General features: G+C 48.2%; 1 protein-coding gene across 1 annotated transcript in view; it reads right to left on the bottom strand.

Annotated features, from left to right (window-relative positions):
* The window catches only part of LOC126522299 (beta-hexosaminidase subunit beta-like), a 96,120-nt gene that overhangs the window by 51,052 nt on the left and 27,841 nt on the right, over nt 1-17,227 (bottom strand). The window contains exons 5-9 of the mRNA XM_050171024.2: nt 9,814-9,882; nt 8,417-8,466; nt 6,843-6,953; nt 4,249-4,347; nt 1,234-1,375 (exon numbers count right to left, since the gene is read on the bottom strand). Coding sequence (XP_050026981.1) covers nt 1,234-1,375; nt 4,249-4,347; nt 6,843-6,953; nt 8,417-8,466; nt 9,814-9,882 — 471 coding nt within the window. The remainder of the gene's footprint in view (nt 1-1,233; nt 1,376-4,248; nt 4,348-6,842; nt 6,954-8,416; nt 8,467-9,813; nt 9,883-17,227) is intronic.

The following is a 17,227-nucleotide window of genomic DNA, read 5'->3' as shown; positions in this document are numbered from 1 at the left end:
AATAGTTACAAAATGCGTGTCCACTAAAACAGTTTACCGAATAACTTCTTACATAATGAAAATTCTCTGTTCCGCACCGCAGCAATTTAATAATTCTCTCTTCTCCGCTCCCATACCAAACGTCCAACATTCCTGCTCTCCTGTTGGCGCAAGAAGAGCAGTCTGCATAAACACGCGAAGAATCACCGCTGTTGCCTCGACCAACACAATTTCTCCTGTCCCAACGATCTCAGAGGAATGATACGTGTACATCAAATTATGATCAATCTTTGATTTATCCGCACTTATGACCATGTATTTTGACATCCTCCTTTGTGTTTGTACATTCCACTCAGTCACAATGAAGTACAGCTGCAAATTGACAGCAACGCCATTAGGCCATCTATGGTGAGTGAGCACGATGCCGCAAAGAGAGCGTCTTGTAGTGCGTTCGAAGGGCAGCGCTTTTTATCAGCGGCCAGACACGCCGCTCCTATGCCGCTCGAAATCTGTGCAGACACAGTCGCAGCGCCCGCTGTGGCTTAGACAGACGCGCCGCAACAATAGCAAGGTGACAAGCATTTGTGAGACAAGTGAAAATGGGTACTGTATCCGTCCACCTGGTCCATCGTCTATTTGGCGTTTAAGCGTTGCTCACAACACGGATTGTTATGCGCCTCGCTCCCACAGCTACTCTACACACCCGACACCTAGCAGACACGTGCTTCCTCGTCTAAAGTCAGGCCTTACATTCGATTTCGGGAGAAACCGACACGAAGGAAAAGCCAACAAACCGGGAGAGAATGGGTTATTCTACGTGCTACGCGTGCTCTGTAGTTGTTGTCGGTAATGATTGTGATGGTTATTCCTTTAAAACTTAGGCGGCGAAAATTGGTCAGTTAGTCTACTGGAGCTAATCACGGTTGTCTACATCTATTGCAGTAAAACATTTCTCCTATCTCTAAATTGCATTATTTATCTTCGGTAAATATTTGGATCTGTGTTGTAAACTTACCTACGTTATTCAGGTGTTACCTCTGCCTGTAACCACCCGGGCTCCATCGCTTCGCAGCTTTTCTTTTCCGACATCATTCTAACCCACTCTTGCATATCTCTCCCACTGACCACCTGAAGCTCCCGTCAGCTTTCGATCCCAGCGCTTTAGGAACATGGACGTTCTTCACGCTCCCGGGTGAGTGAATGTCTTGGCATTCCCGTTCAATATTCACTTCAGCCGAATTATTCCTCGCGTACCAGGAAAAGCTCGTCCCAGAGCCTGCGTGTGTCCCGGAGTGTCAATCTCTGGAATGACGCGTATCCCGCGCAGCCGGGCGTACTCGACCACGCCGCGAACATCCTCCGTCGAGTACACGTGGCGCTGGGAGTACGCGGCCACCTACACCACCGAAAGAGAAAAAAAAACGGCATTGAGCAAATTTTGTCGCTGACAAAGATAGCACGTCCGTCGAGAAGCAAGCATATACAACTATCTGGCAGGATGTTGCCACGAAAATCTCTACAAGTTTCTTTACACAATCACTAAAGATGTTGAAGTATAGACGAGTTTGTTCGTTGCTACTACTCCGGTAGTGCAATGCCCTTTGGCAGGGCATTGCAACCTGCATCTGAAAAAAAAAAATTCATTTCCTACCTGAACATACATTTAACACATACATTTATGCTTCCAAACATTGTAAAATAAACACAGTGCTGCACATGCTCATGAGGCTAACCGCATTACTTAACAAGAATGTTGCTAGCTATTAGTAACGTAAATACCTATGAACCTAGATCTATAGTATGCTCTAGTTTTATTAAAAGGAACAGCAAATTAAAATTCCAGCACTCATGGCAACTCAGTTCGTACAAGAAAGTCCGGAACATATTTTCTTATCGATAGAATATCGATAGACATAGACACGTTAGAGAATTAGGCGCTTTTTTTTCTCTCTGGACCTGAAGAAATAGCTAAGTTACCCCAAATACCCCAAAAATTTTCAGTTTATTTGTGGGCCATATTGTGCTTAATGGCTACCTTCTATTGTCTAGAAAGTATTGCTTTCCAGATTTATTCAAGAGAGCAGGAGGAATTTTTTTGTTTTTATAGCAGGTGGTTTTGTTGTGTTAACATTTACTTGATTGGCTACATTTACCTTGATTTTTAAACCGGCAGGACTTGTTTACTCCCGACGTGTCCTTCATCATAAAAATGTCAAGTTTTTGAATTTCTTCACAGGAACGTTCAGCCGTATGTAGGAGGACTGAAATAACAATGCAGTCTACAGTGTAAAAATGTTCACACCATTAAGGGTGTTTTCTTGTCGCACTGGTAACTTACCCTAACGGTAAGGCTTACCGTTGGGGCTTTACAAAACCGACCGACTGACCGACCGACCGACTGACCGGCTGACCGACCTATCACGCGTAAATTCCTCTGGGGATTTTCTAAAGCGTGTAAACATTTGCTACTAATCCCCAGCTTTTGTGCGGTGGAGCGGACGAAACCCTTCTTCTCCACGCTTTACAGCAATGGCGATGCTCCCCGCAGATCCCCGATCGTGCCCCCTGGCGAAGAGCCTGGAGCTGATTGGTCACACCGAGGCGGACCGAGCTGCGCGCGCAGAGGCTACGAAGACCCGGCTAGAACAGTGGGAACTGTCGGGCAGGCACATCGACAGTCTGCCAGAAAACCCCAAACAGACGTCGACTAGCTAGAGCCACCCCATCAGGGCAACAGTGAACTCCAACAGCGGCTGTCTCCTGACGCCAACCACGCCAACTACGCGAGCTACTGCTAGCTACGGCCGACTTACGGCCGGCCAGAAAGCGACGCTCGACCCCGACATGGCTGGCGGATTGGATCATCTTGGCTGTGGTGATATCCGAGTCGACTAGAGTACAGAGAACTGGACCGACCAGATGGTGGTCTCAAAGACTGTGTGACGAAACTGTGTTTTATGTTTTTCGTGTCCTTATTTTCTACGCCTTTCTTTACTTTCTTGCTTTCTACATGTCCTGTTGCGTTGACAAACGCCTGCCCTCATTCAAAAGGGAGCAAGGCCACTCACTTATTTACTAACACAACGTTTCACGCGCCGTAATATTTACACACGAATTTTATAAATACCTATCTACTATTTCTCAAAAATATACGGAATGAATTTTAAACATCATCTGTACATTCGCAGTACATGTGAATGTGTGTTCTTGCATAATATTTTGATTATTTTCGGGTTACAAATGTGAGTGGTAGAAACATGCCGGCGTCCTTGCAGTGGCTGCTTTTTTCGCACAAGTTGCACTGCGCCGCGAGCGCGATAGCAGCGGGGATCAGCGATAATCTGGTTAACGACGGCCGCAGGCAAAAAGAAAATTTCGCATCTTTTACTGATGCAACACACGATTTCAGTATGTGCAGCTAATCCAGACCTCCATCGCCATATGTAGGCAAGTCCCGTGCAGGAGTTGCGGTTTCCATGACGGAGCAGCTAACAAAAACGGCGAGCTATACAACTGTCGGCAAGCACACGATAAGAATATTCTGGGCTAAGCCCTATCACGGCTGCTTGTTTAGCCCAAAATTCACCAGTTTCCGCCATTTCCGGCGAAAAGTATTGCTGGGATATACAAGTGCCGCAAATTCTCGTTTACCACATTCTCCATTTCCTTCGCATTGCCAGGTTATCGCTTATGTTGTCTATATGTCTTGATATTCTCAATGAATTATAGGCAACCGTTAGGCGGCCAACAATTTCAATAAACGAGCGGCAACACATTGAACGCGCGCCGCATAGCGTGGGGTATTAATGCCGCATGTATTTTCTTTCAATAACGCAGATGACAGAATAATGCAGACGTTCTTGGCTGGCCAACATGTTCTTGCGCTCTCGTTTTGATAAGACAATTATGACTTTTCAAAAGTGCATAGTGGGCATAGTAGCTGCATGAAGGCTCATGGGAATGAATAGCTGCAGAGGGCTTAACCTTCTGTGCTGAGTCTTTTTTTTTTTGCTTCCACTTGAGATTGCAGAATTGTTGTGCATCGTACTCGAATCGCATTGTCTATGGTGAGTAGGTAGCAAAATGAAGTCTCAAAAGATAAACCGCTTCGATCCATTTTTACGTGCGACGTGGAATGGTTATATCCACCATCTCGTTAAACCTACTTCTCTGAATTGATATCGTGGCAAACGGAACACAGGCAACGGTGAAGATTCGCGTGGAGTGCCCGTATGATTGCTATTGAAATAATATTATAAAGTAACTCACCTTAGTAACGTTAGGAAAGGCTTCCATGTAAAAAGGCCACGACTGGTCATCTACCAAGTGCCAATGGAGAACATTCAACTTGTTGTACGCCATGGCGTCCTGCACACGGAAAATCAGAATTTGACGACCCATCCATATTTCTCCTCGAATCTTACGTAGATCAATAAGTCAGTGCATGAACGTCTAATTTGCAGCTGTGTTTGTTGTTAAGTAAATGTAATAGCACTTTAGTGAAAAGTCTTATATTAAAGGGACACTAAAGTGAAAAATGATTTCTTCTGCATCAGTAAACTACCGTTCTACAACACCAAAAGCACCACTCTTGCAAAGATCAGACGTTTGGTAAGCCAGAAAAAGCGCAAGAACGAAATACGGGTCGCGACGCCTACTTAAGTTCCCACACCTGGGGGCTGTGACGTCTTGGATTTTGATGGCATCTTCTCGGGCCTACTAATTACATATAGCGGTACAGATTGGCTACATTGTGTTCTAAAGGAACCAAATATCAAACATGGCAAGTTTATGAAACCTTTATTCAGCCAACGCGGCCCAAATGCGAAAACATACTTTGGAAACCCTGACGTCACGCTGATGTACCAGCGCTGGGGTTTCGGCGCGAAATTCAAATACTGATACTTGGACCTTCATTTTCTCATCTAATAATCAAACTATATTTTTTAAATGACTGCCTGCAGGGTCCTTAAACAATGCTCCATTAGTCTAAACTAATTTGTTGTTTCGCTTTAATGTCCCTTTAAATTTAGAATAGCAAATTTATACGCCTCGCGGTGAGTATATATGACGAGGTCGCGATGAGCCAATGTCTCGCCCATAATTGCCACTTTTTCGCGGTTCACCTGTTTTAAGACAGGACAATGTATTCGGAGTAGTGGCTTCTGATGGTCATGGAAGCTTACTGCGCGCAATAAAGCGCGCACTTGACTTCACGCGCATCAGTCGTACCCTCGAATTAGAGGCTATAATAAGCCTCCCAAGTATATGGTTTCATTTGTGAAGCCGCTGCCAAGACCGCCGACTAAAGGCCTGCTCACACTGCTGGCCAACACTGCATCCGCAACCTCACGAGCCTATTCGTCTTGTCTTAGGTGTTTATTCGTGGACAACATGAATGACGCTGCAGACTTCCTCATGGAGGGTATTCTGTAGCAGTGCACCTTGTTGACTATCCATTTCGGCCGACGCTGATTGGCTGGAACTGTGCCAGCAAAGAGCAGACAGACGGCCCCAGACAGTCTCCTCTTCGCTGTTGCAGCTTCAGCTAATCAGGAGAGGCCGAAATGGACAGTCTACAGCGTGTACTCTGACAGAACACAGCCCGAGGCTTACCGTGCCTCCACAATAAAATTTCTGTGGCAGAATATCTCGTAGTTTTATCACTTTGAGCGTCTGAGCTATTTCGGGCGCCACAAGGACGAGTCACCATGGATGCGTGAATTATTGGTCGTTGCTGATGGCATACAATGTTCAATAGTGTCCTAACTTTGAAAAGCAGAACACCATAGAGCCTCTTTTGAAAAGTACGGAGCAGCAGCTTGTTGCAAGCTATCGAAGAATAGAGAGAAAGAACTTTTTAACAATTATATCTGTAGAGCTTAACTGTTCGGAACTGCACAGTAAGCTCATGAGGGGGGGGGGTGGCATAGTGGAGGGCTCGTGATTAATTTTGACCACCTGGGGTACTTCAAGAGTGAAAGAATGCGAACGTTGCAAACAATTCGCCGTCATCAAGGTGTGGCCGCCGTGAACGGGAGTTAAACCCCCGACTTCGTGCTCATCAAGAGAACGCGATAGCCATGAGCCACACGGTGGGACTACGGTGCAATATGAATTAAATTGCCTTAATTTCTTTTCATTTCCATGGGCCAAATTCAGTACCCCTTCTTCCTGGCGTGCACGTGGAAGTTTTTTGTAGGGCAGCGATATGGATGTCCCTAGCGTTCCTTGCTCTTCCATCCCGTGAGTAGCCCAGTCAAGGCAAAGTGCAAGGAAACTGAAGCAGGTGTTTTGTGCCGTTAACGCAATCTTGTGGCCGGCGATCAACCGTAATGTAGTAGAGCGGCAGGTTTGCTAGTTAGAAGTTCATCTTGTAATAATGGGGTTACTGCGCTATAAACACGCGGACAACAGAAGTAGAAGTTGGCAGGACGCGCGCAATCCTGTCCACTACTACTTCTGCTGCCCGTGTGTTTATAGCGCAGTAGACCCCTTATTACAATATGATCAACCGTCCCTAAGGAGCGACAAGCGCGCTTGTTTCTCCCTTCTCTTCTCATCAAAGAAAAAAAAGGACGCGAAAGGTTTCGGTAATGGTTAAAGCGCTAACGAGAAATACATCGAATAGTCAGTGATTGCAGTAAAGTTCTGCGCTTTTTCTTTATATACAGCGTCACACTATTCCTCAATCAGCGCTCCTGCTGGCGTCTACGTCTTTCATACGTCTGCAGCTACAAAGTGATAAATATCTCCATTAATACCTCATGGAGCAGACAATACGAAAGTAAGTAAACCGGGGGCGGTATTGCACCGCTTTGGCGTATAAGCACTTTCAGGGCGGCCAGAAAACGCCCACCCACCAGATTCTGCTTTATCACCGGCGCCGGCAGGAAGTGACGCGCCGTGTCGAGCAGGACGCCACGGTGCGAGAAGCGCGGGAAGTCGTGCACCGTGCCACAGTACACCGTGGCCTGCAGCGAAACACCATGGCGAGAAACGACATGCTTCAAGGCTCAGAGTGGAACTGTAGGATAACCTATAAGGGAGACAAATATATATATATACCGAATATTTCAGCGAATACATTTACAATTTTTTAAAGGTTGCCTGTGGCAGCTAGCACAATTCTAGTTGATGAGCTGGTGTACTCCAAGAGGCGGATATGTCTTGCCCATGAAATTGAAATTCAACATTATCAAATTAACAAAAATCACTAATTAGATTTTTAACTAATTTCTCTATGGTCCGTATTGCAATTTTGCACACTCCAGCAGGGTAGTTCGCAAGGCGGATCCACTTTGAACCAATTCTCAGGATGATACCAGTTTCAAGATATTAATTCCCGAACTTTGTCGAGAAGTTCGTTTGCGTTCCAGTTACTTTATTAACAAAACGTCGTTTCTGCAACCACAAGATTACGCGCAAGAATTTCTCAGCAAAGTTCGGGAATTATTATCCCGAAACTGGTGCCATCCTGATAATTCGATTTTCGGGCCATAAGGTGCTTAGTTAAGAAGATAATTAGTGATTTTTTTTCATTATACTTGATTATACATTCCAATATTTTGTGCAAGTAGTGTCCGCCGCTTCCAGTAGTCCACCTCATGAACATGAATTGTGCTATCTGTCACAGGCCACATTAAAATTTTTGGGATGCGTTCGCTGAACCACCCTGTATATATATATATATATATATATATATATATATATATATATATATATATATATATATATATATATATATATATATATATATATAATTCATGGAGGTCCCAGGCACTGTGGGAATCGCTATAATCCGAGCGGTCGTGTCTATTTCGCCGCCGCGGCTGACGAAACGCCGGTGTGTGTATCATACCACTGTCTCCTATCCGCCGCGGAGGCGTGATGACGTCATCGCTCGCGCCAACAGAACAGCACCACACCTTCCGCTCGGCCTATAACGTCACTGCTCGGGCCAATGGACGGGCAAGTTATCGGACGAGTTGGTGCCGATTCGTGACCACAGTGAACGTAAACCACGAGAAAAGCGGGAGGGAGGAAGCAAAAATGTCAACACCACGAGAGCTGAATTTAAACTTCCGTGCTCTTTGAGCACGTCCTCTTTCTCTCCGCGAGGTTTTGATCTGCCCGTAATTACGAGCCTCACTGCCGAGCAACGATACGCAGCAGTTCTGAACAGCCATACTGCCGCTTCTCTTTGTACTAAACGCGCGCTGCGTGGTTCGTATCTCAGGTATATTATGACTTAAAAGGATCATCTTGTTGCATGAGGAATACTCTGCGAAGTGCCGCACTTTCGTCATACGCGCATTGACACCTTTACTTGACTGAATACTATTAACCTGATGATTGACCTAGATACGCAGATATTCAAAGAATTCTTAATGCCGCTCTGACAATACGTAATTGAATATGTGAGGATGGTACTCACGTATCGCATAAAAGGTCGCGTCTGCAACATTTGGCTGAACGTCTCCAAGCCTGTGGTCAGAATGAAATAAACAGAGAAATGAAAGCTATCCACATGAGATCACGGTTTGTTTCGTAAGCGCGTTTGCATTTTCATAAGGGATGCAAGGAGGACAGCGCCCTGAATTCAAGATATAAATGTGTCCTATGAGTCTAGGAGAGAACTTGGCTGCACTGTTTTTCACACCGTCTTCGTGCTCATCGACATTACGGCGCTCGCAGTAATTTAGCACATACGCAACACTATTCAGTGTCAAGATCGGCGTCAGCCATAGGGTCGTTCAAGCCACGCTGCGAACAAATACCACCAAGACTCAATGTAAGAGAGCTTACAACTCGGGTAAATGAACCTGCGATTGTGAGTTTTACTCAAGCGTTCCAGAAATCTAAGCACTCGTAGCTGGAAAGTTTCGTTCCAGCAGTCCTAACAGATCTAGTGCTTTAATTATTTCAACGTGCTAGTGCGCATCGAGTGCTTTCATTATTTCAGTGTATCAGTGCTGGCGAAAATACGGGACAACCGGAATACTGTCTATTCGAGGAGTACAGACTTTTGGGCAAGTTGGATTTCCTGTGACTATTTAGTGGTTGAAACTTAGGGCACCGACCTTGTCGCTCGTTCTTCTCCGCGTCGCTCGAGCGCTATGGTCCGAACAAAATCTATCTCGATTCGGTTGCCCCGTGTAAGCGCTTGGAACATAATGCTATGTGAAATCAACTAGCCCAACAGTGTACGTATTGTAGAAGTACTTGAAACACTGAAAGCACCAACGCTGATTCTACATATCAACACAGCAGTGTTTTCAGCTAAAGAAATATTCTACCATCAACTCGGTAACTACTGATCCTTTGCCCAGCTCGTATTGAGCTATCTGCCCGCTGTCGGGGTAATAGTTTCGACAACAAAGGCAGGATGAGGTTTTTCTTTCACGTACGAAGGTTCTCATTGTGGAATTCTTACGAGTTTGCCTAATAGGATTCGGTTACATTGAAATGGGTTGCAAAATATTACACTCATGGATCTACCTCTGCATTACGGTTATTTCGCGGAGCATTGATCCTAGAGAAAAATTTCGTATTTTCCTTGTTCAACACTTGTTATCTTGTTTCAATCGTTTCTAGTGCGCACCTTATTTAGAATGTTTCGATTCGCATATTTGCTCTTCTCTGTAGACACTCGATTCATTCAGAAGCCTGACTGCTTGGCGGATCGAAAAAGGCACCATGAGGGGATATGGAGCTTGCGTTTTAAAGCGATGTCGTTTAAATTGTATTTACACAACGACTGGCGCATATATACGCCGAGTTGCAGGGACGAATAAGGTGGCGGAAATGCGGAGAGCTTCCGAAAGTTCTTACCTCGCAGCGCTCCCCAAACTGTCTCGGACGTCAGCAAGGCGTCACCACGTGGTGGTATCTTCAGCAAGTCTGAAAACCCGCACCCGTGAGACAGAAATTACTGGCACAAAGTTAAGTTTGCGAATCGCAATTACGTGGTGGGCATGGAGATTCGAAATACAATACATCACCATTCAAGCACTATGGCTGCCACTATTATTAGAGGTTGCTTATCTCTGGAAAAAAGGGTCACTGAAAGACAAATGCGCATCACCTTTATTACACTGTCAGCCGCACAGAGTCACTGCATTCTGTTAGGCTTTCGACCAGGATTTGCACTAAATCATAACGTTCTTCGTGAATTACAGATCAAGGCACTGCCGTGTGACACCGCAACTGAAATAGAATGACGAAGCACGATGGAACCAAATAACTTCTCAAAATAAATCAACCCCCAAACATAAAATGCGCGCAAAGTATGACTTTTTCTCGTCAGCATACTTCTATCATTCTTTTTGTTCCTCATATCACCGCTCCATCAAGGAAGGTTAGTCCAATATGCTGACAGTCATCACAAATTGATCAGCAGAATTTTGTTTTGCGATCCTCAGTTGATGAGGCTGCTAGTATTGCCTTGTAAAATGAAAGATTCACGAGGCACTTTAGATCTAGACACCATTGAGATGGCTTGTGAGAAAACAATTAAGGACTCTAACCATTAAAGTCTAAGGACATATTTGAACAGTTATATGCAAAAAAAGAGCTAAAGCCGAATTTGAGCCAATAGCTAAGGAGCAAGACGCTGTATTGCAGGTATTCTTCAAAATCATGAAGAGCATGCTATGCTGGTATAGTTGCGATGTAATTCCTGATTTTTGCATGTTTCATGTCTCGCGGCAGTTTCTAGACAACTAACTACCTCGTATCGAGTCTTGGTGAGCTGAGTATTAGCCCGTCTTTTTTCCATGATGTTCTCTGGAAATAGACTTGAACCGAATAGTCAAGCGCATTCTGTCAGCACTACCTATACAGCTAAAACTTCGAATACAGTCGACTCCTACTATAACAATCCCGGATAAAATAAATTTTTCTGTATGTCGAACACGTTAAACTTACTGACCGACGCTCATTTAGAACAACTCCATCACAACGAACAGGACATTCGATATGCCGAGCCCGGGGCGTTCGCATCCTGCGCCATAAAGCAACTTACACGCGGCGCACGCATCGTTCGGGGGAGTGAGAATATTAAACATATCCTGAATGCAATCAAGGACGGCGCATTTAAAAGGCTGCTTGCCAGTCCAACCACTGTAGCCATTGTCATCCACCTGTGTCAAGAGTTTCGACGTCCTACAGGCTGACTCCATCTCGGCCATTGCAGTTGCCGCTGGTAACACTGATTTTTCTGTTCTCGTCCTTCAGATGAATTTCATCGAGAGGAAATGGCCCGCCAGCTGTCACTGCTCCCTCACAGCCAGGAGCCCCAACACTCACTTCGGCCGTGCAACAAGCCATCAGTGCCCACATACTGGACGCACTTCCATCTGTTCGCCCGCCAGCTCCTGTGAAGGCACCGGTTTCCTATGCCGATCACTACCCTCCGCTATTCACACTTCCGACGACACGGCTTCTTATGCCGACTACCCGTCTCGGGTCACACCTCCGCCATCACACTACGCTGTCGCGATCGCAAGGCCACTCCATCGTCATATTCCGCCCCACCACCAAGCTAAGGTGGCGGCGTGGAACGGGAGCAAGGGGAACCCTTGCTCCCGTTCCACGGCAGCCACCCCAGCTTCTTCGTCGAGCCGACACGTCGAGCCAGACAACAGGCGTATTTGCTTCGCCTGTGGCATTTCTGGTCACGTTGTGCGCTTTTGTCGTAGAAACATGTCCTCAAACTATGGCACCTTCGACCAGTTCGAGCATGCAGCAGAGACACGCCGTCAAGATGCCGCTCACTTACCGCCGAGACCCTTCGATCTCGACCGCCCTTCTGAAAGTCACCGTTCTCCTTCTCCACGTCGCCGGTCGCTGTCATCTTTACATCGTCCACCACCTACTGCCGAGAGAAATTGATTAGCACAGTTCTGGGGGCAAGAACTGCAAGGTCGTCAACTTTCTAAAACGTCAATTTTCACCGCAAAATGTCATTGACATCCATGTTGAGGGAGCAGCCGCACAAGAGCTTGTTGATGCCGGGCTGCCGTTTCTGTCATCCATGAGAATCTTTGTCGTAAAGGGAAAATAGTCACTACCTCTCTCTGGCATGGTATTCTTAACTGTTAGTGCGAAGAGCATGCATCCTACAGCTGCGGGCTCCGATCGTGTAGTCATCCAAGACGTTTTGTATATGGTCGCGTTTATTGTATTGCCACTCTGTCCTCATTATCTCAGCCTCGGGTGGGACTTCCCGTCCCGTAATAGTGCCATCATCGATAGTTCTCACCTCTATGTGACTGCCCATCGGTCGGCGCCGACCTCAGTGCTGGCAAAGTCTTCGTTGATGCTGACACGAATCTACCTCCGGAGACGTCGGTGCTCGCGACCTTGTCGTGCGCTGCCATGCCCGATTTCACTGTGACATGCTTGCCAACTGCAAGTGCTTATTTCTTCCGTTCTCCGTGCTCACTGTTACGTGTGAATCCGCTTTGGTACCCATACGTAATCCGCACCGGTACCCTGTGACCATACTGTGTGGTGAGACTTTAGTATTTGGGCAAACTGTCATGTGTATTGAAGATCTTGAGGTTAACAATGGGCGCCACCCGTTTAGATTTTGACCCCAGAACTTCTTTCTCGTCAACACCACCTTCAGCCGTTTTTGACTGCGCCATCGCCGCCAACCATTTGACATCACACGCCCACCTTACCTTCTTAAATCAGCTCGTTTCTTCATTAGACTACAACGAACCATCCTTGGGTATCATGAAAAAATTCATTCATACTGACACGTGTACATGATTATCTTTTTCGGGTGACAACGTTTCACCGCTTAACAAATGTTATCACGCAGCGCAGGACGCGCCTGCATGTATAGGAAGTTTCTGGAATGTTATGATGGTTCCATCCGCTATCTGTCACCGTACCTTGTGTAATCTGATTACATGTATGCGCGACGCGACTAGTGTAGACCTTTGTGGAACGCACAAGACACGCGGGTCCCAGCGATTAGCCTGGAACATTCGACGATTGATGTACAAAAGCCGACGCGTTTGACCCGTTGATCAGATTTCCGACGTTCGCCAACTGTGTTTGCCGCTCTCGTTGTGCTTTAAGTGTAGGCTGTTTTGTGGGCACAGGTTCGCCCAATAAAAGCTAGTTTTGTCTTTCACAGTATTGCTTTTGTGTTCCTTAACGTCACTACCACGTGACATCTGGTGGAGGTGCTTTGCGTTCATGTACCGGACGCCCCCACAAAGCCGTGACTCAAGTCCGCACGCGGAAGGCAACACCAACGTCGCCAAGAACCAGTGAGGTAGCCGCCGGCTGCAAGGACTGCCCCCGGAGCACGGACTTTTGCCTGAAACGACCAGGACGATTGCCACAAAGGCCACCCCAATGGCAGCCCCAGCGTCGCCCGTCGTGCTGCAGCAGCCCAGGTAGCCTCCGACGTTCCGCGGTTCAACGTTCGAGGATCCGGAAAGCTGGCTTGAGACGCATGAAACAGTCGCTACCTTTAACAGCTGGAACAGCGACGACAAACTGCGACCCATCTTCTTCGCATTGCAAGACGCTGCCAGGACATGGTTCGAGAACCGGGAGTCGACCTTGACAACATGGGACCTGTTTCGTAGCGGCTTCCTGCGCACCTTTACGAGCGTCGTCCGCAAGGAAAGGGCCGAAGTCATGCTGGAAACCCGAGTGCAGCTACCTAACGAGAACGTTGCTATCTTCACGGAAGAAATGAACCGTCTGTTCCGCCACACCAACCCGGATATGCCCGAGGAGAAGAAAGTCCGCTTTCTCATGCGTGGTGTGAAGGAAGAACTTTTCCGCGCAACGATACGAAGCCCACAGAAGACAGCAGAAGAGTTTCTTCGCGAGGCCACCAGCATCGAGAAGGCACTCGAAATGCGGAACCGGCAATTCAACCGCCCCACGAACTCTATTAACTACGCATGAATTCAATCACTGGCCATCGATGATCTGCGCGAGACTATCAGAGCGGTCGTACGGGAAGAGTTGCAGAAGTTGGACCCTAGGTCGCCGCCTCAAGTAGCCTCAATCGCCGAAATCATCAAAGATGAGCTTGAGCGATCCCTCGGAGTTCCTGAGGTGCAACCAACATCGCCGCAGCCCCAGCTGGAAGCGATGACCTATGCCGCCATTGCCCGCCGCCAAGGCCCTTCTGCACAACCGCGCCAGGGCACGTTAACACCACAATTCCGTCGTCCACCGCCGCCGCCGCCAGCACGCCCGCCCGTCGCCGAGCGCCGCTACGCGAGGAAGACGGACATTTGGCGCACTCCTGACCACCGCCCGCTCTGCTACCACTACGGAGAAGCGGGTCACGTCTACCGCCGATGCCCATACCGGGAGATGGGACTGCGAGGATTCGCCGTTAACGCGCCGCGACCACAGATTGGCGAACGACGTCGCGATATCGCCGACTACCTGTCCGCCACTCAGTGGAGCCCTCGACGACCGTCCCGTTCGCCGTCACCAGGCCGCTACCTGTCGCCGCAGCGCCAACCATACACTGGCCCAGCCCGGAGCCGGTCAGCGAGCCCATATCCGGAAAACTAAAGGCAGCAACCTATGGAGGTGCGGTTGCTGTTCGTCGAACTGACGAAGATCCTCCGCCGCCGACGAAGACGCCGAAGAAACTACCTCGACGACATAACGACACGCCGCCGTCCCGACGAAGTATGGAAGCAAATAATACGACGACGAAACACGACCTGCGACATCACATACCAGCCAGAGGTCAACGCGACGCAGCCGTGATCCGGCGCCAAGACCGAACTGTAATGCAAGACAAAGAACCACCGACCTCGACGTGCTTCTCGACGGCCACGCAGTCACCGCCTTAGTCGACACAGGGAATGATTACTCCGTGGTGAGTGGACACATCGCCGCCCAGTTGAAGAAAGTTAAGACTACATGGGAAGGCCATCAAATTCGGACCGCTGGAGGACACCTCATAACGCCGACTGGAATGTGCACGGCAAGAATTACTATTCACGACCGGACTTACTACCCTACCACCTTCGTTATCCTCCAACAGTGTTCACGAGACGTCATTCACGGCATGGACTTTCTGAACCAACACGGCGCAATCATTGACCTGAAGTCGAAGTCAATAACACTGTCGGAATATCAAGCCACACCGCCGGAAAGCCTTCCCAGTCACCGCGCCTTGAGTGTGCTCGAAGATCAAGTGAGCATCCCGCCTCGCTCCAGCATTGTTATTTCGGTCGGCACCGAAACACCTGCAGACGTAGAAGGCGTCATTGAAGGCGACCAACGTCTACTGCTCGATCGCGAAATTTGCGTCGCAAGAGGAATCGCTCGATTGCACGGAGGAAACACGAGAATGTTGCTGACAAACTTCAGCCAGGAGTTCAAGTACATAAACAAGGGCACGACAATCCCATACATCGAGGAAATTCTGGAAACCAGCAATGCGTTTCTCCTCTCGGATTCTGCTGCATCCACCCCGACAACCATAATTCCCGAACCAGACTACGACATAAATCCAAGTCTCCCCATGATTAAGCAACAACAGCTCAGAAGTTTACTTCGACGATACAAAAAGTGCTTTCCGACGTCATCAATTATTCGACAAACGACAGTCGCAAAGCATCGCATAATAACCGAAGAGTGTGCGCGACCACTCCGCCAGAGCCCGTATCGAGTTTCTACGCGAGAACGTGAGGCAATAAGGCACCAAGTCGACGAAATGCTGCGCGACGACATCATCCAGCCGTTAAAAAGCCCGTGGGCATCTCCTGTAGTCTTGATTAAGAACAATGACGGAACCATACGCTTCTGCGTCGATTATCGTCGTCTGAACAAGATCACGAAGAAGTACGTATACCCCCTCCCACGAATAGACAACGCATTGGATCGGCTCTGCAACGCTAAATACTTCTCGTCGATGTACCTCAAGTCTGGCTATTTGCAAATAGAAGACGAAATAGATCGTGAAAAGACAGCCTTCATCACGCCAGACGGCCTCTACGAGTTCAAGGTTATGCGATTCAGACTGTGCTCGGCGCCTGCAAAGTTCCAGCGCGTGATGAACATGGTTTTAGCAGGATTGAAGTGACCTGTCTCGTATACATGGATGACGTCGTCGCCTTCGCCGGAAATTTCGACGATCAGCTTACGCGGCTCGCAACAGTACTATTGGCCATCAGGTCATCAGGGCTTACACTGAAGCCGGAAAAGTGCCGCTTCGCTTACGAGGAGCTTCTGTTTCTAGGCCATGTCATCAGCAAATCTGGAGTCCGCCCGTCCCGCAGAAGACAGCTGCCATCGCACAGTTCCCGCAGCCAATCGAAAAAAGGCAGTGCGTAGATTCCTTGGCATGTGTGCCTACTACAGGCGCTTTGTCAAGGACTTTTCACGCATCGCGGAGCCGCTAACACATCTAACCAAATGTGATGTCGAGTTCAAGTGGGAAACGCCGCAGGCCAACGCATTTCAAGAACTCAAACGACACGTGCAGTCGCCGCCGGTACTTGCACACTTCGACGAGGACGCCGATACCGAAATCCACACTGACGCCAGTAGCCTAGGCCTCGGTGCAGTCCTAGTTCAGAGGAAAGACGGACTTGAACGCGTGATAGCTTACGCTAGCCGGTCACTGTCAAAAGCGGAAGGCAATGATTCTACGACTGAAAAGGAATGCCTCGCCATCATTTGGGCTACAGCAAAATTCCGCCTTTACCTCTATGGCAGGCCATTCAAAGTTGTCAGCGACCATCACGCGTTGTGTTGGCTAGCTAACATAAAGGACCCTTCAGGACGGCTGGCGCGGTGGAGCCTCAGACTACAAGAATATGACGTCATGGTAATCTACAAGTCCGGACGAAAACACTGATGCCGAATGCCTGTCACGCGCCCCCATCGATCCCCCGCCGCAAGACGACGAGGCCGACGACGCCTTTCTCAGAATAATAAGCGCGGAAGACTTCACTAAACAGCAACGAGGAGACCGGGAGCTAAAAGGCCTCGTCGAGTATTTGGAAGGGAACACCGACGTTGTCCCTAGGGCATTTAAGCGCGGATTGTCTTCGTTCACGCTTCAAAACAACCTACTCGTGAAGAATTTCTCACCAGTCCGCGACAACTACCTTCTTGTTGTTCCACCGGCGCTGCGTCCAGAAGTACTGCACGCCCTACATGACGATCCGACCGCTGGGCGCCTCGGTTTCTCCCGGACGCTGCCGAGGATACAAGAAAGGTATTACTGGCCGCGCCT

This window comes from Dermacentor andersoni, chromosome 6 (genome assembly GCF_023375885.2).
Source record: "Dermacentor andersoni chromosome 6, qqDerAnde1_hic_scaffold, whole genome shotgun sequence".
NCBI lineage: Eukaryota > Metazoa > Arthropoda > Arachnida > Ixodida > Ixodidae > Dermacentor > Dermacentor andersoni.
Note: the sequence above shows the minus strand (reverse complement) of the source record. Positions and strands in the feature narration are given on the sequence as shown.